Here is a 22,544-nt window from a genome sequence, read left to right as displayed (position 1 = left end):
ACTGTTCTATCCTGATGACCGAAAATAAATGCCTTTTTTTCATAGTACTATCAGAAAAATGATCAGAAAATCATTTCGCGAAAAGCTAGAAACATCATTTTTTCTGTGTTTGGTACGGAACACCATAGGCTTTAAATCCCTACAAGATTAAAAACGTAGATTCATTCGCTTTGGGATAAATAAGCTAATATTAACAGAAATTTAGGTGTTCTATTCTACTGACGTGGAGTGTATTTACGTAAACTAATTTCTTTAGAAAATTATGTTACAAATTTATAAATTTGAGGATGAAATTATTTGTTTTAGTTTTGGACTGTTAATTTTGCATAATTCAGTGCTGGGTCAAAATCTCACAAAATCCTTCACTTTTTGGGGATATTGTTAAAAAAAGAAATGTTCCAAAATCTCTATGAGTCTCTGAATAAAAGAAATCTGTACAATTTTTATCCAAATTGTCGTTGTGATTGGACGCTATAAATATTTTATTGACGGTTTCTTAAGAAAATAATATACATACGTATTTATGGTTTATTCTGAAACTCATAGTGAAATTTTGTGTACAATTTTTCTTCTTTTGGCACTTTTCACCTAGAACCAAGTTTCATATTACTTTCATGCATCAACTTGAAAAAAGAAGGAAGGAGGTTTTTTTCAGCAAAATTGATACTGATATTTTCATGATATATAGGGGGTTATCATGAACGGCAATTCCCCGTGAATTTTTTCACTTTCTCCCTTAAGTTGTAACGGCGGAAAGACAAAACTCACGGGGAAATTTTATTCATGATAACCCCCATAATGTAAATAGACATTTCATTTCTTTGGTGACCTTTGACGTCATCACTCTATAATTATGTTTTGTAGGACAATTTTGAATAAACTCCGACGAAGTCCGACATTAACTCTAAAACGTGTTTTGCATTTTTTAGAGATTTCTGGCGATAAGATAAGATCTACAGGTTTGGTGTATTCCGAAACCTATTGTAAAATTTTATGACGAACAATTTTGTAGAATATTAGGATTTGATATGATCACATTTTAAAGGAGTCTTTGAAAGATTTTTCAAAAAAGGCCCAAGTAGACCCCTTTGATGAACCGCATGAGTGTTAAAAATATTCCCCACAGGCTCCTCTGTATATTTACCAAAGACACTATATAGCTAAAATACAGGGTTTCCAAGATATTTTAATTCGAATATTTCGAAAAAACTAGAAATGGGCGGACCTTGCCCCGCCTACTTTGGTTACTTTCTGATGAAAACTTTAAAAACTCCGATACACGTGTCTCATATTTTTAGCTCTACTTTCATAATATACTCAGTTTCTCCCATCATTTTGAAAAACAAAAAAAAAGAATTTTTGTTAATTTTCTCGTTTAGAGTTAAGCTTGATGATCTGAAATTATTTGCAAGTGAAAAAGGAAAGCCAAGGACTCGAACCCACATAGTCACCAAATTACGTTACCTGGTTTCATTGGTGGTAAAGCAAATCTTCGGACGTATCGACTACGTAATGGCTTCTCTGTCCTAGAACTTGTCGTTTTTCAAATGCAAATGTGTTTTTGTACATTAACGCGGATACTTGGCCACAGAAATGTATTTTCTTCACGACAAACGCTTTTTTCGCTGACTTTGAAGTTATGAGTTTTGGCTTTGAACGCTAACACGCCATGACAACATTTTTTGATATGTTTTTCAAGGACGTGGGTTCAAATCCCAGCCGGGCTCAGCCTGTTTTTTATTTTTTGAAATTTTGCCTTTACCACCAATGAAACCAGGTAACGTAATTTGGTGACTATGTGGGTTCGAGTCCTTGGTTTTCCTTTTTCACTTGCAAATAATTTCAGATCATCAAGCTTAACTCTAAACGAGAAAATTAACAAAAATCATTAAAAATGATCTTCGCCCCAAAAAAGGCAAAATTTCAACAAAAAAAATAATAATAATAATTTTGTTTCACAGTGTTTTAAAACCTTTCAGGAATTGCTTATAATTTTTACCGCATGTCGTTTTTATGATTTGTATTGCCCCCTTAAAGATTTCTTGGCGGGGAAGAGTTCCTTCAAAAATTTACTCGTGCGAAGAAAAAAAAAGTCCAAACCGAGAAAAGCTTTCTAAATTGTATTTTGTTGCCCTTTTTATACTTACTTACTTACTTAGCTGGCCCATTACAGAACATTTGTTCCATAGGCCGAACTAAGACAAGATCTCCAATTCTCTCTGTTTAGTGCTTAGCTTTGTGGAATACCGCGCCTTGTCATCTCATCATATACTTGTTTGCGCCATCTATTCCTTGGCCTGCCAATTCTGCGTGCACCGCCAAGCGGTCCGTATTTATACGCATTTTTAGCGGGTTCATCATCGCTCATTCTTATGATATGGCCTAGCCAACGCAATCGCTGCATCTCGATACGTTTAACAATATTGATGTCGTTGTATAGCAGATACAGCTCGTGGTTCATGCGACGTCGATATTCACCGTCAACGCAGATTGGTCCGTAGATCTTTCGAAGAAATTTTCTCTCAAACACACCAAGCACTGCCATGTCTTCGGAGCCATACATCAGCTCAGGTAGTATCAGTGTTTTGTAGAGCGTTATTTTTGTTTGACGAGATGTGGCTTTGTTTTTAAACTGCTTACTTAAACCAAAGTAGCATCTGTTGGCCAATACAATTCTTCTTTTTATTTCACAACTGATGTCGTTTGTTGTGTTTACGGAGGTGCCGAGGTAGGCGAAGTCTTTTACTATCTCAATATTATAGGAACCAACTTCCACAGTTGGTCCGAGCTCAATGGGCGCATTGCGCGTCGACACCATCAACTTGGTCTTCTCACCGTTTACCGCCAGACCCACTTTAGCAGATTCTCCTTCGACCTTTATAAAGGTATCAGTTACTTATTATACTGATCGGCCCATGATGACTATATCATCAGCATAAGCAAGTAACATGTGACTATTGGTGTAGATTGTGCCACTTCTTTTGACGTTTGCCTCTCGTATAACCTTTTCTAGCAGTATGTTGAAGAGGTCACACGAAAGGCTGTCTCCTTGTCTGAAACCTCTTTTGGTACCAAACTCTTCGGAGAGGTTCTTTCCTATTTTAACTGAGGACCTCGTGTAAGTTAAAGTTATTTTACAAAGCCGGATGACCTTTGCGAGGATACCACATTCAGACATGGCTTGGAATACCTTTGAACGCAGCGGGCTGTCGAAGGCTGCTTTATAAACGACAAAAAGGTGGTAGATGTCGATCTGCATCTCTTGGGTCTTCTCCAGGATTTGCCGCAGGGTAAATATCTGGGCAATGGTGGACTTGCCAGGTCTAAAGCCGCATTAGTATGGTCCAATTATCTCGTTGACCATAGGCTTTAGTCGTTATCACAATATCCCTGACACGATCTTGTAGGCAATAGGAAGTAGACTTATGCACCTATAGTTAGAGCATACAGTCTTATCTCCCTTCTTTTGGACGGGGCACAGGATACTCAGGTTCCAATCGTCGGGTACTCGTTCTTCCTGCCAGATGGTGCCAACTAGCTGATGAATACACCTTATCAGCGTGTCGCCTCCGGTTTTGAACAGCTCGGCTGGTAAGCCATCGGCCCCTGCTGCCTTATTATTCTTCAGCCGATTTATTGCTATCCTTACCTCATCTTGGCTGGGCGGTATACATTCAATACCATCTTCTGGGATTGGGACTGTGGTATCTTCGTCGTCTTCGTTGCTATTGGATACCAACAGATTTGAAAAATGTTCTTTACACTCTCTGTATCAGTTACCAAATTACCTTGCTGGTCTCTACAGGAGGATGTGCCCGTACCAAAGCCATCAGTTTGATGCTTGACTCTTTGGTAGAATTTTCGGACTTCATTCTGGCTCCTGTACATCTCGATTTTTTCACACTCCCGCTTTTCCGTATCTCTCTCTCTTTTTCCTGCGGAAAAGACGTTTCTCTTCTCTTCTTTTCTCCCTGTATCTCTCTCGTGCGCTACGCGTTGCAACGGATTGTAAAGTAGCCCTATATGCCGCATTTTTCTCTTCGGTGGCAGCACGACACTCCTGATCATACCATGGATTCCTTGGTGGAGGTCTCTGGTATCCAAGTATGGATTTTGCGGCTGTTTGCATGGAGTGGGCAATGCTTTGCCATTGCGCTGATATGTTATCGGGATGAGGAGTGCTTTGATTAAGCAATTGGGCTAGATGAGTGGAATATGCTGTGGCTATCTGTTGTGATTACAGCTTACCGATGTCTAACTTTCGTGTTGTGTCTGTTCGTACTTTGTTTGCTACGTTTAAGCGGGTGCGTACCTTTGCTGCAACAAGGTAGTGGTCCGAATCAATGTTTGCGCCTCGGAACTATCACAACGTGATCAATTTGATTTCTTGTCCTTTTATCTGGCGACAGCCAAGTACCCTTATGAATATCGAGATGCTTAAATCTGGTACTGCTAACTACCATGTTTCTTGCAGCTGCAAAGTCTATCAGCCTCATACCATTGTCAGATGTTTGTGGAGACTGAGTTTCCCGACTGTTGGGCCAAAGATATTCTCCTTTCCAATTTTGGCATTAAAACCGCCTAGAATGATTTTAATGTCATGGGCAGGGCAACGGTTATATGTTTCTTCTAAGCGCTCGTACTATATTTCTTGGTCTGTTCGTCCTTTTCTTCAGTGGGAGCATGAGCGCAAATAAAGCTGATGTTGAAGAATTTAGCTTTTATTCGAATTGCAGCAAGTCTTTCATTCACTGGGGTGAAGCTTGATACCTGATGTTTTACCTTCCGACTAACTACGAATCCGCAACCAAACTCATGCTTTACGTCATGGCAGCTATAATACAGTGCGTCACCTTTAGGTGTTGTTGTGACGCCTTTCCCAATCCATCGTATTTCCAGTATGGCAGTAATATCGGCTTTGTACTTTTCAAGTACTTCTGCCAATGCGAAGACTGCACCTTCTTTCTAAAGAGTGCGAACATTCCAGGTGCAGATTCGCAGGTCATGGTCCTTAAAACGTTTGCGGGGTTCGTCAACTTTAGAGGGGTTTGTTTTTCTTTTTTTTCGTTTTTTACTAACACGACGCCCAAACCAAAGTTTTTAACGTTCTTATGGGTGAACGCGCGGCACATGTTAGCTCACTACCTTTAACGGGTGTTAAAGGCAGTTCCCCTGCTGACACCACGGGGAGGTCAGTGTCCACTTCGGATGAAAGAGGGACCAAGATAAATCCTGGGCTTTGCCATGTTAAAACCGGTCAGGACCGTTACTTGGTATCTTCCATCCCCTACGTCACCCCAGCAGCATCACCATAGTAAGAAATTAAGAAAATCAAAAACCTCATTTTAAGAGAGTGTCCGATTTCAATCAGAAATCCCCATATATATTCTTGATCAGCAACATTCTAAGTCGATATAACGATAACCGTCCGTCTGAAATCAATATACAGCTCACTATTAAGTCTTGGTTGGGGTATTAAAACATTTACGCAGAGAAATATTGGTACATTATCCAACAGAAATGGCTGAAATTTAGTTTCCATATAATTTATGGTGGTGGAATTTTATGCCGTTTTTACTTGTTTTGTTTTTTTTTTTAGTTTCTGCTTTTTACACATATCTGCACATCAGCAGATTTAAATAACTGAAACAAAGAATTATTGCTTCGGAAGTGACCTTAGAAATGCCAAACGAATTCCTCTTCTGCCCAGAATAAAACAAGAGTTGCAATAAATCGATTGTTTACCATATTTATATCTGTACAATTAAATTGTGATGCGATATTTCTCTTGTTCTTACTAAACCTCGTAGATAAAACCAAAAGTAAAAAAAAAGAAATATTTGAAAATCATTACTGGTAAACAGTCGAGCCGGAGCAGTAAAGATTTCGCTAATTAACGATAATGGGGTGGCAATTGCAACAACAACGGCAGCAATATTGGGGAAAACCGAATAAGAATTCCAACAAAATTGGCCCAATCAAAATAAATTTATATTATTGGCCAGTTCGGGGAATGGAACATGAATCTTTTATAGCCCCAGATAGCTGAAACCAAGAGCACACAAAAAGTGCTGGCGGCGGCATTTTGGCTCTGAACCGTAAACACATAAATAACGGATCGTAATGTCATTAATGGCACATTTTAGAGCAAAACAACGCGTTTTGCTGTCACAAAACAAAAACGTTTAAAATAAAATTTTGTGTTCGTCATCATCATCATCGTAGCCAGTGTCGAAATAATGCAGTTGGCTGGCCCAGTGAGCAGAGCCATAAAGGCGTGGTGCCACTTGTCATTGGTAATTTTTATTGTACTCAATTGTGGCAGAGCTGAGGCTAAACGTATTCATCACAGTTATCAAAATCAGGCCACACCAAGCGAGGGTGACCGTATTGTAGGGGGTGAAGTGGCCCCCGAGGGCTATGCACCCTATCAGGTGTCTATACAATCGATATTTGGTTCCCATCTTTGTGGTGGCGTGATCATTGACAACGAATGGATATTAACGGCCGCCCATTGTGTTCAAGATTATCCCCTGGATGTGCTGCGTGTTATATCTGGCACCAATAATTGGCGTCAACCTGGCACTCTGAGCCTGCTTGAAATTGCCGTACCCCACTGCCGTCATGATCAACCCGAATATCACAACGACATTGCTGCAGTCCATCTCGACAAACCATTGGTCTTCGATAATTACACCAATAAAATTGAGTTATCACGTGAAGTGTTGAAGGAGGGCGATGTCATCACAATGACAGGGTGGGGTGCTATGCGTTTAAATGGCGAACCACCAGACCTTTTGCAGAAATTGGATTTTAATTTTATTCCACATGAAGAGTGTCGCCGTCGCTGGGATTATGATGAAGGCGTTGGTGTGGGTCACATTTGTTCAATGAACCAAGAGGGAGAAGGTGCCTGCAATGGTGACTCGGGTGGACCATTGACATTTAAGGGAAAGCTGGTGGGGCTTGTCAACTGGGGTGCACCCTGTGCCAAGGGTAAACCGGATATGCATGCCAGCACGGTGTACTATTATGATTTTATACAATTGGCTATTAATCAATGTACTAGGCTAAGGGTTTAGGGGTATTATGAATAGTTTTAGGACAATAAAATAAATTAATTAATTATAAATATGTTATATGTGTGACTATCATTTTACTTGGGGCTTGGAATTAAAATTTTGAACTGAAGTAAAGTTTAAGATATTAAGTGTTGAACTAAAAAAATGGTAATATAAGTGACAAATCCATTTTGTCAATTATGTGCCTAATCGAAATAATGGCTCTCGACCTTTAGTACTTTTGGACGAAATCCTGACAGTCTGACTGGTCCAAACTTAAGATCAACTTCGAAGATGTGTCATGTGCCATGATGTCATCGGCATAGGACAACAAATAATGGTTTTAGACCCCAAGTATGTTTGGACGAAATCCGTTTCAGACAATTTGGAGTCGATTTAACAAAATCCGTCGATCTGTCTGTCTGGCTGGAGCGCACGATAACTCTCGAATGGATCAACCGATTCCGTCCAAAATTTGGCTTTCATAATATTTTGTCCTAACGTAGTTTAAGTTCGAAGATGAAGTGAGTGAATAAATCAGTGTTTTGTGTTTTCTTAAAGAAATTGTGCTTTTTAGTAAATTAAATGCCCAATACATTTTACAATTGAATCGGAAAGTTGAATGGAATTATTTTATTGGACATATTTATTTATTACATTACATAATCATTTGATTCTAAATGCCGATTCCCCGCTGATGATTTCAACTATGAGGACAATTTGTTTTATTTCACAACTAAGGAGAAGCGTTATATCGGTCCACTTCTTCCGGTACCTCCCATACAAAGTTTCGGGAAAGTCCAGTTTAGGACCTGCTCTCGAATTGCTATTCGCTGCCCTCATACGACGGTTTCATCAGCGGCAAGGGAGTATGGATGGCCTACGAGCCCATCTATCCACCGATAGATGGCCTAAGAGCCCATCTATACAAAGATAGATGGCCTAAGAGCCCATCTATCCAAAGATAGACGGCCTAAGAGTCCATCTATCCAAAGATAGATGGCCTAAGAGCCCATCTACCCAAAGATAGATGGCCTAAGAGCCCATCTATCCAAAGATAGACGGCCTAAGAGTCCATCTATCCAAAGATAGATGGCCTAAGAGTCCATCTATCCAAAGATAGATGGCCTAAGAGCCCATCTATCCAAAGATAGATGGCCTAAGAGCCCATCTATCCAAAGATAGATGGCCTAAGAGCCCATCTATCCAAAGATAGATGGCCTAAGAGCCCATCTATCCAAAGATAGATGGCCTAAGAGCCCATCTATCCAACGATAGATGGGCTAAGAGCCCATATATCCACCGATAGATGGCCTTTGAGCCCATATATCCACCGATAGATGGCCTACGAGCCCATCTATCCACCGATAGATGGCCTAAGAGCCCATCTATACAAAGATAGATGGCCTAGGAGCCCATCTATACAAAGATAGATGGCCTAAGAGCCCATCTATCCTAAGATAGATGGCCTAAGAGTCCATCTATCCAAAGATAGATGGCCTAAGAGCCCATCTACCCAAAGATAGATGGCCTAAGAGCCCATCTATCCAAAGATAGACGGCCTAAGAGTCCATCTATCCAAAGATAGATGGCCTAAGAGCCCATCTATCCAAAGATAGATGGCCTAAGAGCCCATCTATCCAAAGATAGATGGCCTAAGAGCCCATCTATCCAAAGATAGATGGCCTAAGAGCCCATCTATCCAACGATAGATGGCCTAAGAGCCCATATATCCACCGATAGATGGCCTTTGAGCCCATCTATCCACCGATAGATGGCCTTTGAGCCCATCTATCCACCGATAGATGGCCTTTGAGCCCATCTATCCACCGATAGATGGCCTTTGAGCCCATCTATCCACCGATAGATGGCCTCTGAGCCCATCTATCCACCGATAAATGGCCTTCGAGCCCATCTATCCACCGATAAATGACCTTCGAGCCCATCTATCCACCGATAAATGACCTTCGAGCCCATCTATCCACCGATAAATGACCTTCGAGCCCATCTATCCACCGATAAATGACCTTCGATCCCATCTATCCACCGATAAATGGCCCTTGAGCCCATCTATCCACCGATAGATGGCCTTTGAGTCCATCTGTCCACCGATAGATGGCCTTTGAGCCCATCTATCCAAAGATAGACGGCCTAAGAGTCCATCTATCCAAAGATAGATGGCCTAAGAGCCCATCTATCCAAAGATAGATGGCCTAAGAGCCCATCTATCCACCGATAGATGGCCTTGGAGCCCATCTATCCACCGATAGATGGCCTTTGAGCCTATCTATCCACCGATAGATGGCCTTTGAGCCCATCTATCCACCGATAGATGGCCTTTGAGCCCATCTATCCACCGATAAGAGTCCATCTATCCAAAGATAGATGGCCTAAGAGCCCATCTATCCAAAGATAGATGGCCTAAGAGCCCATCTATCCACCGATAGATGCCCTTTGAGTCCATCTATCCACCGATAGATGGCCTTTGAGCCCATCTATCCAAAGATAGACGGCCTAAGAGTCCATCTATCCAAAGATAGATGGCCTAAGAGCCCATCTGTCCAAAGATAGATGGCCTAAGAGCCCATCTATCCACCGATAGATGGCCTTTGAGCCCATCTATCCACTGATAGATGGCATTGGAGCCCATCTATCCACCGATAGATGGCCTTTGAGCCCATCTATCCACCGATAGATTTCCTTTGAGCCCATATATCCACCGATAGATGGCCTTTGAGCCCATCTATCCACCGATAGATGTCCTTTGAACCCATCTATCCACCGATAGATGGCCTTTGAGCCCATCTATCCACCGATAGATGGCCTCTGAGCCCATCTATCCACCGATAAATGGCCTTCGAGCCCATCTATCCACCGATAAATGGCCCTTGAGCCCATCTATCCACCTATAGATGGGTTTTGGTATCCAACCCCACAAGATATTTTCACTATAAAGAAAATTGGATTGTTTTTCCCCCAAATTACAAATAATTAATTATTGGCGCCCAACGTGGGGAATATTCCTAGAAGGTTTTTCTTTTTTTTTGTCTTTCGTTGCCCAGTGTAAATTCAGAAAATTTATTTTTAATTTTGAAAATGTATAATTTTATTTCTTTTCTAAATAAATAATTTTATTTTGTAGCTTTGGAAACCTTTATTTTTGTTGGGTCATAAATAATTGGTTGCTGTTGTTGTTTTTTTTTGTGCTATTTTCATTGGTAGTGATTTAATTTGGTGATTATTATTAAATTAAGTTAAGTGAATATTAAGTTATCTAAGCTGTGTTTTTATTTATTTAATATTTCATCTAAACGTGAGCATTTTAATTTCACTAACTATTATGTGTAAATTATTTTTAATTTTATTTGTATGTTTTTTTTATTTGTTATCGGTGTAGTATTATAAAACAAACACCTACGTAATATACATAAATATTTACCTGTTTGTGTAGTATTTTTGTCGAAATTATATTTAAGCAAAATTAACAATAGAATTTTGGAAACATTTAACGTAAAAAACACTTTAATTTTGAAACATTTACACACACGAATTTTAGTTTCTAGTTTTGTTTTTGTATTAACAAGGAAAAATTCAATTTAATTCTTTCAAAAATGATATTGTTTTATTTTTTTAAACAATTAAAGCAAAGACATTAATTTATTTGGTCTACCGTTACTTGGAAAGCTCATCTTACATATCTAAGCTAAGCTAGGGTAATAGTTAAGTTAAATTCCCAAGTTCTATCTAGAAGGCTAAAGAAAATTGTTGGGGTTGTTTGAGTGAGACGTTAGGTGGGATTTCTTTAAATATTATCGAAAGACCCACGTCCTTTGGTGCGTTGTTTACCTGGTATCTAAAAACTCTCACCTTCTATTGGATGATGTAGTATTGATATATGCTCAACGGGCCAAGTATTAGATTTTCGGGAGCATCCCTATTTTTGATACCGCTAGCATTGACTCTAAGGCGAAACATACCTTGCTTTCTTGCTTAATTTGCTTTCTTGCTTAATTTATTACCGATAAAAAGCAAAGGGTACAATTGCTTGAATATTGCTCCGGCCCTTGGGAATTTTCATGTTGCCTGTCTGCTCAATCGTACTAAGAAATTATAAGCAATGAATGTAATTATGCCTAGAAGATATAACGTGATCGTTTTATACATTTCTTAAAACTCCCTTGATAAAGTTGGCAATCGTGATCCCCTATACCTAAAATATACAAAAAGGAAAAAAATTCGATTCGACCATATTTGCGACCTTTAGAGCATTTTCGTGAACACCACCATTTTTTTTCTTTTATTGGGTTACTCTAATATAAACCACATTCCAAATTTCATCAAAATTCGACATACATACGAGTAGCATCTTTGGTGCATCAAATACCTTAAATCGGCCAAAAATATATATGGGTGCTATATCCTAATCTGAACCGATTTTGATATAATTTGGCACACCTATTTCTAGACCAAATTCCGTCACACATTCCATATTTTCCTTATGCATGTTACATACAAATGCACTAACACATAATATCCCTTACCACAGTGTGGTGTAGGGTATAAAAATTGAACGATTCCTTTCTCTAAACGGATGGAAAGCAAATTGTCGAACATTGCGATTTAATATGATTGACCCAATATGGTGACAATTTCGAAGGTATCAATGACCATCTGGGTAATCGCCTAAACAGATCGATAACATATCACCGCCATGGCAAAGTCCTCACCAAAGACCTTCGCCAAGGGTTACTAACTTACGTAGGTGGTTCTCAACTGGACATTTGTCCTATAAGTCTAACTAAGAATACATTTCCATATCTGGGATCGTTTTCAAAGTGTTTCCATTAGATTGTCCTTGCGACAGCTATTACGACAGCATAATTTTTCTCAGGGTTAGGCCATTCTTCTCTAGCTAATGGCCAGAAAGTGTTGGCGACATTTCCTGAGTATTTCAGCCATTTGAAACTTCGCTACAAATGATGTCTTAGACTTGGCGATAAATAGTAGGTCACATATCATTGAGCTGATATGAATCGGGGGTGCGCTCATTGATATCAAAGAAGTCTCCCTTGTCCCATCTGAGTACACTTTTTTTAAAATGATAATTTAAAAAAAAAGATTATATTTTTTTATTTTTCTTTTTATTTATTTATCTACTAGCAGACCCCGGTCCGCTTTGCTGGCCCGTCGTAATGAGCTTTAATGACAACTTTTTATGGACTTCATGCCTGACAATTCAAAAATATGTATTTTCTATCTCACTTCTTCGATCCATTGTCAAACCGAGGAGAATTTTTATTTTATCAACAGATTTTGTCCGTAATCTTTATTTTCTCTTACGGACTTTGTCAGATTTTTTGCCCATTGATTCTGTTTAGGATTTTTTGACGTCCATGTCCCCTGTCTTTATCCAAAAGCGATCTAATTATAAAAGTTAAAAAATTGTGAAGTCGAATTTTCCCGCTTATTGAGATTTATATGCTTTAGTTTTTCATGGCTGATGGACCGTTGAACCTCATTTAAGGAAATTTGTAAATATATTGTGTTTCTCGATCGGGGGCAAAGGTGGTTTGTCTTGAAAATTAATTTGCAAGCCGATAGGCTCACACAACCCTATTGCCTCCCAAAATGTGGTACCCCATCTCCTCCGAAATTCATAAAACATACATAACAACGGCAAACACTGAGCTTTTGCGGCAAATTTGATAGAAATCGGTTCAGTAGTATTGGAGATATAACATATTTTAAAAAACAGGCGTGGTCGGGTCTTTAGGGCTCAAAGAAGTACCTAGATTGTAGATGAATCTGTAAATTTTTAAACCGATACATGCGTCATTTTTGCAAATATAGCGCATAGGGGAGGTGCCCGCCTTCTCTGGAAGGCCATCCATGTACATTCCCTGAAAATTTCAGGAAAATCGGTTCAGTAGTTTTTGCAGAAAAAATTAAAATGAAAATTGAAAAAAAGTGGGTGTGGTAAAATTTTCTGTCTATAAAAACCTAAGTTGGGTTATGACGGCATTTGATTATTATTCATACAGATATGGCGTTTTTTTAAATATGGCAAAGGGAAGTAACCCGCCCTCTTCTAAATTCAAGAAATATGCATCTTATTTTCACCGTAGGCCACCCCTGTACATTCCCTGAAAATTTCAGGAAAATCGGTTCAGTAGTTTTGTAGATGTAACATATTTTAAAAAGTCAAGCCTTTGGATCCGAAAAAAGTAGGTAAGGTCGGAGACACAAACACAATTGTCGCGCAAATTAATTTTCAAACCGATACATTGGTTATTATTTTAAATATAGTATTTTTTAACAAGTAAAAAGCCGTTAAGTTCGGCCGGGCCGAACTTTTTATACCCTCCACCACCACCTTCGACAATGGATAGACTCCTACTGCCTCCCACTATTGCTTAAATTACACTGTGAACACCAATGTTGGGGCAGAGATAATTCCTTTTGGAGATGAAAGCCCTTGGTGTATAATAAAAACCCCGAAGGACAGATCCGCCGTGAGTCGAACTTCCGCGTTATGACGTGATGAAGTTCGACTCACGGCGGATCTGTCCTTCGGGGTTTTTATTATACACCAAGCCATCATGAATTAGCAATTGTTTGTTGTTTTTGTAGAGCACTTAAGCAACAGTGAACAAAGATATAACGCTAATTCCTGATGGCCCACAGGGTCTCTAACAAAAAATTCCTCACGCCATAACGCGGAAGTTCGACTCACGGCGGATCTGTCCTTCGGGGTTCATAATATACTCACCAAGGCCTTTCTTCCCCAAGAGGAATTTTCCGTGCCCCGTGCTAAAATTCTCAAAATACCGAAAATCGGGAGATACCATTATATGGGGCTATACCAAAACATGGACCTATGTTGACGATGTTTCGTTGGAGATGTTTTATGACCACTGAGAACTTCAAATGTCAAATAACAGCTATTTAGGTTAAAAACTGTAGCTAAAATTCTCAAAATACCGAAAATCGGGAGGTACCGTTATATGGGGGCTATACCAATACATGGACCTATGTTGACGATGTTTGGTGGAGATGTTTTATGACCATAGAACCTCAAATGGCAAATTACAGCTAGTTCAGTTAAAAATTGTAGCTAAAATTCTCAAAATACCGAAAATCGGGAGGTACCGATATATGGGGGCTATACCAAAACATGGACCTACGTTGACGATGTTTCTTGGAGATGTTTTACGACCACTGAGAACCTCGAATGTTAAATTGCAGATAGTTCGGTTACAAATTGTGGCTAAAATTCTTAAAATACCGAAAATCGGGAGGTACCGTTATATGGGGGCTATACCATGACCACTGAGAACCTCAAATGGCAAATTACAGCTTGTTCGGTTAAAAATTGTAGCTAAAATTCTCAAAATACCGAAAATCGGCAGGTATCGATATATGGGGGCTATACCAAAACATGGACCTATGTTGACGATGTTTCGTTGGAGATGTTTTATGACCACTGAGAACCTCAAATGTCAAATTGCAGATAGTTCGGTTAGAAATTGTGGCTAAAATTCTCAAAATACCGAAAATCGGGAGTTACCGTTATATGCACAATACAATACAATTACTTTTAAGCACATTTTAATACTTCAGGTTTCGTACTATCGGCTAGAAAAAATAACCATTAAACATTTCAATAACTCATTATAATACACTATGCTACACTGAAAATGCAAACAACTTCTAGTATGCATTTTTTGAAAGTATAAATTGAGGCTACAAAAACCCTAGTAGGGTTATGTCCTGCCAGATCCAGTTCGGATTTTATGGCCTCATCTAAACCGGATTAAAACTACAGTTGTTTGCATTTATCGGGCCTTTATCTCAGAAACGATTAGGAATTTGGCATTGCTGTCCTTGGCAATATTGTAGCCCTAAACCAGTAGAACTTCGGTTAAATTTAGTTAAACTACTGGGAGTTGAACCAAGTAATCTTTTGCAAAAATCTACTAAATAAAGTTCTCAGGCTTTCTTCAGAACATTCTGAAAATCTAAAATGCTTACTTCACGTTGTTTCAGCGGTATTTTACATCATATCTTTTACAACACGTATTTCAAACACAGTTCACACCAACAGTTTCTTCTGGCATTTCGGATTTCAGCACATTATTGACGTATTTATTAAATTATCGTGGAGAAATATACTGAAAACAACGTGATAGAGGCATTTTATACCAATGACATGTTCTGAAGAGTTGTGTATTACATTTCAGCGATTTTTTATTCCAAAAGAAAACATTATGAAAAAATTAACGGTTTTGGAGATACGGTTCAAAATCTATACAAATTATGGAAATTTTCGATATTTTATAAAGTTTGAGGCAATAAATGTAGTTTTTCGAGTTCATTATTTCTCCAAATATTTTGTTCTTGCCCTTATCTACAAATTTGCTTCAGATGAAGATTCACATAGGTTTCATAGATATAACCCAGAATTTCTTTAAAAATTCAATATTTAACCATGTTTAGATGTGGCCATATAGTCCAACCTGGATTTGACACAACAAAACCCAACTAGGATTTTTTGTCTTTGGGTCTGCACTTTCAAAAAATCCTAAGCTCAAATTGATTACCTTAAAAATGTTGCACAGAGATATGATCCACACACAATCGACGAATTTCCCTGCCGTTTTTGAGTATTTTTTAACGAAAAAATTTTCATTTTGTGTTACTTCAAATGTACTCGTAACAATCAACGAAATTTCCATTTTTTGAGAAAAAAATTAGCTTTTTTGTCACAAAATATTGAATTTGGACACATTAAAAAATACCATAAAAATGTTGTATTTGGTTACTAATATTTTACTTTCAAGTACCTATCTTTGGCATTGAATTCACTTCTGTATTTTGATGTTATTCATAAAGAGAATGGTAAGAAGTAATCCAAACAAATTTATTTTAAAGGAATTAAACCCCTTCGGAATAGATATGAGCATATTTGGTACCAAAAAGTAGTATTCCATTTTTTATACCCTACACCACTATATGGGGTGGGTATTATAAGTTGGTTTTGGCCTAAAAGTTTGTAACGCATCAAAATAGTGGTCGTAGACCCATACATATACATATATACCAAAACGAATGTCTCGACGAGCTGAGTCGATCTGGCTATGCTCTTTTCAATGAATCGTTCAATTGAACTATTTCGTTCCTGAACTATACAACTCTAATGTAAAGCAGGTTTTCGTAGAAGGTCAAACATCGGAGACATTGCAATTGTCGCTAATCCAACACAAGTTTTCATTTTTGCCATTTTGATTGTAATGACGAATATCTCAGCATTGGTTGGGTACCATCCAAATGCAATGCCTGGCTATGAAAGTAGAAAATCACACCTTTACAACGATGTAAGTAGGTGGTCAAACAACGGAGATATTCGGTTATGCATCCTATTTTTCCATTTTTTGTAATCTCGCTACAGGTCGCAATTTAGATCGGAACGACAAGAAATGTTGAAAGTTGATGCGGGTTCCACAGGGGAGGAAGCCTATTGAGAAGAAGCCTATTATTCGGATAATATTCAGGGGCCGGAATGGCTAAAATACTTATGTTGAGAAAATTTAACGTGTTATTCTTATCCGAATATATCAGCTTCTAATAGATGTATACAAACGGCAAAGCCTGTCAATGAAAGAAGAAAATATCACCTTTACATTAATGCAGAATAGGTAGGTGAAGGTGGTCAAACAAGCGAGATATCGCAATATTCGATAATGCATCCAATTTGTCCAAATTTTGTAATCACACTACAGGCCGCAATTTGGTCAGATCGTCAGGAAATTTTGTTGTTGTCATTCCTCTCTGAGCTCCCCATTAGCTCAGAGAGAAATGGCCATATTGAGTTTGGTGGTAGTCAGATAATATTCCCTAACATAAATGTTTACCAGTGAAAATCTTAGGCACAGGGGTAGTAGTGTAGGGTATCAAATAGTCGGACCGTCCCGACTATAGCCTTTGCTAACTTTTTTAATGTTGGCCAATGGTAGCGAAGACTAAGCGATGTTTGAGAATCCACCTTTTGAAAAATCTTCTTCTTCTTCAGAATGTTTATGACAATGAATTAGGTGTAACATCCGCTTAAAAACGCTCTTTCATACAGTATATTGCCCTTTTAATCCATGACTTGTTCATTTCTCTCATTATTATATTGGCCATTTGTTGAATTATTTTAAAAACTTGTATCCTAACACCTTTGTTTACTAACAAGGTTGATGTACCACGCATTCCGTTAAAATAATCATGTATGTTATAGTAGAATTCTTCCCAAAATATAGGACGCAAAAGTTTTACAGGTCGAAGTCAGACATTTAAGAGAGATCGACGAAATATGTGACTTCAGAAAGACCGAGTCGTAACCTTGACTCCAAATTATAAAATATAAATGTTACACTATGCGACACTATGATAGAATATAGAAGAAATGAGAAGACACGTGTCCCGGTGTGTTTCCCTATCACTTCAACTTTTACGAGCCCCCAAAGACCTGAAGCCTTGTGTTTAGCTATTTTGGCCATTAAGAACCGTTTCTACAGAGTTCGATGTTCTGAAAGATGTTTATTGAGATCTAAGGAACATTTTTCTAGTTGGTTGTTTGCTTCAATTTTGATCGATTTGATATCTACAGACTAAAATCCGAGAAAAAACCATAATGGAAATTGGACCTTGATGATTTTGACCTTGCAGATGAGGTCGAATGGTTCACAATTATTATTCTTTAGGAAGATAGCTACAACCTTGCCTCCAAGAGTAATCTCACATTTCAATCGGTTTAGAAGATATGTGCCTGACAAAATGATCCCTTTTGACATCAAAGCCCCAGGTCTCTGTGGCCCCATAACCGCGAATGTTGAAGTGATAGGGCAAAACGCCGGGACACGTATCTTCTTATTTTTGGTCTTTCATCACGCTGTGGTGTCAGAATGTGGTTAATAAACCATGACCCAAAATATGACACACAGTGTTATATAAATCTTATGCAGGTTCTAGTAGGCTTTACAATTTCTGTCTGCAAAACCGCCTAACACTCTATTGCGGGTTATTATTGAATTCATAATTTATTGTGCTTTCTCTTCACCATGGATTCTGTTTTAAGACGACAAACCAATTCCTTTTTCCCAACTAAATCTTCCTCAAAAAATGGTGGTTATTCCGATTGCTAAATCCTTTTTGGTTTGATTTACTTTTGTAACGTGTAGTACTGTAAGAAAAAAACTCCCTATTTTAAAATCTCGTTGATTTACTTGATTTATGTTGTCTAATTACATTCAAGTCTATGATAAGCTGGTACTTATTTGTTTACTAAACTAATAGAATAAGCAATATTTTCTACGTATTTCAAAAAGAAATCCATAAATATTTTTTTTGTAAATGATAATTCGTTAGAAAATTAGTAATCCATAAAAAGTTTCCATAGAAAATGATTTAAATCTTAGAAAACACACACATACACCCAAACATGCTTCAAAACAATGTTAATGCCTTCAAACAAATTTGTTCTTATCGTTTCAGCTACAACAACTGACCATTGTCGTTAAGCGTTATCAGAGGCCAAGAATTGGGAAATAAAAGCAAAGCAAAAAAGTCATTCAAAAAACAATCGAACAATAAATTCGATATACAGCTGCAATTAACTCAGATCCTCAGACTACAAAAACAATTAAATTGGTATATAAGCATAAGCCTCATATAGATATTATATGCGATAAACATAGTATATAATATAATACAAAGTGTGCTAGACGTACGAAATTGTTTTTTGTACTTTAGGCCAAGCGAAGTTCTGCTCTTCACATTCAAATCATATTTAAGCGAGCAACACTGCACTCCGCACAATCAAGACAGACAAGTGTTGCCATCATGAAAATTACTTTGGTTGCTGCGTTAGTCCTGCTGGCTGCTGTAAGCTCGAGCAGGGCTGTTCGTTTGGTGGGCAACAACGATACCCAAAAACAGGCCCCCCAGGAACGTATTGTGGGTGGCCAAGTGGCAGAAGTTGGTTTTGCCCCCTATCAAATCTCGCTGCAAGGCATGTATGGCGGTCATATGTGCGGTGGTGCCATTGTTGGTGATCGTTGGGTCCTGACTGCCTGCCATTGTGTGGATGGTTATAATCCTGATTATTTGCGTGTCATTACCGGTACCAATGTCTACTTCCAACCTGGAGCAACATATGAAGTTGAGGAATTCTGGTGTCATTGCAACTATGACAATCCCACATATCACAACGACATTGCCATGCTGTATTTGAAGACACCCATTGAATTTAATGAATTGACCCAACCCGTGGCCTTGCCTGAAAGTCCTCTGCAAGATGGTGATGAACTTATTCTAACCGGCTGGGGTGACAATGTCTTGTGGGGTGGCACTCCTGATAATTTGCACAAGCTCCATACGAAATTCGTTACCTATCAAGATTGTTATGACATCTATTCAGGTGCCCCCATGTTGGATGTTGGACACATTTGTACATTCACCAAACTCGGTGAAGGTTCCTGCCATGGTGATTCTGGTGGTCCTTTGGTATCCAATGGTCGTTTGTATGGTTTGGTTAATTGGGGCATGCCCTGTGCCACTGGCTCTCCCGATGCCCATTGCAGTGTCTATTTCTATTTGGATTGGATCCGCAAGGTAATGAGTCAAAATTGCCGTGAATGTCAATGCAGTGCCAGCAATTATCCTTCCTATAGGAATCAAAATGGTGCCAATAAATATTGAGTGAAGTGACGAATTAATTTCGATAATAAATTACTATTTAATAAAAAGCAACGAACAAATAAATTTTTTGCAGTCAATTAAAAGTGGTGTTTTATTACACTCAAAATAAGGTTTTTTTTTATATACAATAAGGTAACTATAGCTCTGTTCCAGAAACTAAAACATTTAGATTTTCTTTTAATTTTTAATTTTTTTTTGTAAATTTGGAAAATTGTCTCGAGTTTATGTGTCCAAAAAACAAGCACAAAATATGATAAATGTTCAAATACTTTGCAACTTTTTAATTTCTGGTCAAATGTCCATTTCTAAATTAATAAATATTATTTTAACATTTTCTATTACCGCTCATTTTCGTGCGAATCCAATTGGCATAATACAAAGGACTGGCATGGGCATCAGGATAACCCATACCACATGGTATGCCCCAATTGACAAGACCCACCAAATAACCACCACTGACCAAGGGACCTCCAGAATCACCATGGCATGAACCTTCACCAAATTTGGTGAATGTACAAATGTGGCCAACATCTAAATCCGGATCATAATTCAAGGCTTCACGGCATCGTTGCCATTCCATAAATTTCAAATTAACTTTCTTCAAGAGATCTGGTGGTTCACCCCATAGTTCTTCGGCACCCCAACCCGTTAACAGGACATCAGCACCATCCGCCAAGGGTTTTGTGGGTAAAACCACGGGTTGAGTTTTCGAATTCCACGCAATGCTTGAATTTAAATGCAACAAAGCAATGTCATTGTGCAGACTGGGATTGTCATAGTTACAGTGAATGTGTACCTCATCCACATGATAGATTACACCAGGAACTTCGAGATTTTGGGTACCAGTCATTACCAGAATATCTTCCAAATATTTGCCAGAGACACAATGGCCGGCAGTTAAGATCCATTGTTCAGCAATTATGGCTCCACCACAATAATGACCCCAAAAATTTTGCAAAGAAACTTGGTAGGGCGCCAAACCCTCTTCCGCTGTCACACCGCCAACAACACGTGCCGCGGGGGTTTTCTGGAGTTTCGGGGGTATGGGTTTTATGCGTTTACCATCAGCCAAATATATTAGTATTACAAAAATTAAACTTTGAACGGTCCTCATGTTTGGAAATATAATACACAATTGGCAAAAGGTTAAAAATCGCCAATCATTTTATGTTGTTTTTGGAATTGAATTGAATTTTTTTCTGTTTGACTTCCTCCTTTGTAGTTTATCGTAAATAAGTTGATAAAAATTATGGTCAAGCAATGACTGTCGGGTAGTGGTGGTGCTGATCATAAAAATAAAACTAAATTGTATCCAGATAAGACAAGCCTTTGGATATGTTGTAAAACAATTTCAAGGGTCTCTTTGGAACTAGTTTGTACCTTACAAAATATACTCATACAATGTCTATGCTTTTACTATTCCCATTTTATAGATATGTGCTAAGCGTTTTCTACATCTGTATGTCCTATATAAGATTTTCAAGATTAAAATGTCCAGCGTTCATAAGGCCCATAAATAATTTTGAAGGGTCGATTTTTAATTTGAGGTCCTTTGGACATTATTAAAAACAATTATTACACTGTGCGACAACAACAAAAAAAATGACAAGGAAAATCGAGTAGATTATGAAAGTAGAGCTAAAAATATGAGACACGTGTATCGGCGTTTTAAAAGTTTACGTCGGAAAGTAACTAAAATAGGCGGGACAAATTCCGCCCATTTTAAAATTTTTCCAAATATTTGAGTTTAGATATCTTGGAATCCTTGCATTTCAGGTATATAGTGTCTTTGGCAACTTTACTTAGAAGGGTGTGGGAAATATTTTTGTTAAAAACTTTAACCCTCATGCTGTTCATCAAAGGGGTCTTTTTTGTCCTTTTTTCGAAAATCTTTCAAAAACTCATTAAAAATGTGATCGTATCAAATACGAATATTCTACAAAATTGTTTGCCATAAAATTTTACTATAGGTCTCAGAATACACCAAATCTGTAACTCTTGTCTAATCGCCAGGAATCTCTAAAAATGAAAAACACGTTTTAGGGTTAAAGTCGGACTTGATCTGAGTTTATTCAAAATTGTCCCTCAAAACATAATTTTAGAGAGATGATGTCAGAGATAAAAATATTCTCCGTCAAATTTCACCATAGGTCAGCAAAGAAATGAAATGTCTATTTACATTCTATAGCATTAAAATATCAATATCAATTTTGCTGAAAAAACATGAAAATATTTCCCAAATTTTTTTGATGAAAATTTTTTCCTTCTTTTTTCTAGTTGATACATGGAAGTAATATAAAACATGGTTATAGGTGAAGAGTGTCAAAGGATGAATAATTCTACACAACATTTCACTATGAGTTTTAAAATAAACCATAAATCTATGTACACTATTTCCTTAAAAAATTAGATTTCAAATTTATATATATTAGGATGAAATTATAGGTTTTAATTTTGGACTGTTAATTTTACACAATTCCATACTGGATCAAAATCTAGCAAAATCCTTTACTTTTTGGGAATATTATTAAAGAAATGTTCCAAATAAAATTTTATTATGAGTCTATGAGTAAAAAATTGGACCATAACATATAACATTCTTAGCAGCACGTGTTTTTGATATATAGGTTTTAGTGCCATACTTTCCAATTTTCATAAAGATTGTCGTTGTGATTGAAAAATATAAATATCTTATTGATGGTTTTTCGTTATGAATTCATACAGAAGACGTTGTGCGTTCAA

The 22,544-nt window shown here is 37.8% G+C and overlaps 3 protein-coding genes across 3 annotated transcripts in view; 2 read left to right on the top strand and 1 right to left on the bottom strand.

Moving 5' to 3' along the window:
- LOC141389809 (chymotrypsin-2-like) overlaps positions 1 to 19,885 on the top strand; it is a 37,483-nt gene extending 17,598 nt beyond the window's left edge. The window contains exon 2 of the mRNA XM_073961945.1: positions 18,597 to 19,885. Coding sequence (XP_073818046.1) covers positions 18,945 to 19,802 — 858 coding nt within the window. The 5' untranslated portion in view covers positions 18,597 to 18,944 and the 3' untranslated portion in view covers positions 19,803 to 19,885. The remainder of the gene's footprint in view (positions 1 to 18,596) is intronic.
- On the top strand, positions 6,240 to 7,082 carry LOC141392244 (chymotrypsin-2). The gene has a single exon (XM_073965198.1). It carries the CDS (start codon positions 6,240 to 6,242, stop codon positions 7,080 to 7,082), a length of 843 nt encoding a protein of 280 aa, XP_073821299.1.
- Positions 19,886 to 20,081: 196 nt separating the features above from the next.
- Positions 20,082 to 20,927, bottom strand: LOC141391379 (chymotrypsin-2-like). The gene has a single exon (XM_073964282.1). The coding sequence runs from the start codon at positions 20,914 to 20,916 to the stop codon at positions 20,128 to 20,130; it is 789 nt and encodes a 262-aa protein (XP_073820383.1). The 5' UTR covers positions 20,917 to 20,927; the 3' UTR covers positions 20,082 to 20,127.
- Positions 20,928 to 22,544: the final 1,617 nt, after the last annotated feature.

Source organism: Musca autumnalis, unplaced genomic scaffold (assembly GCF_047663935.1).
Source record: "Musca autumnalis isolate F117 unplaced genomic scaffold, ASM4766393v1 scaffold_1, whole genome shotgun sequence".
In the NCBI taxonomy this organism is placed as follows: Eukaryota; Metazoa; Arthropoda; class Insecta; order Diptera; family Muscidae; genus Musca; species Musca autumnalis.
The sequence above is the reverse complement of the archived record's forward strand: the minus strand, read 5'-3'. Positions and strand labels throughout refer to the sequence as shown.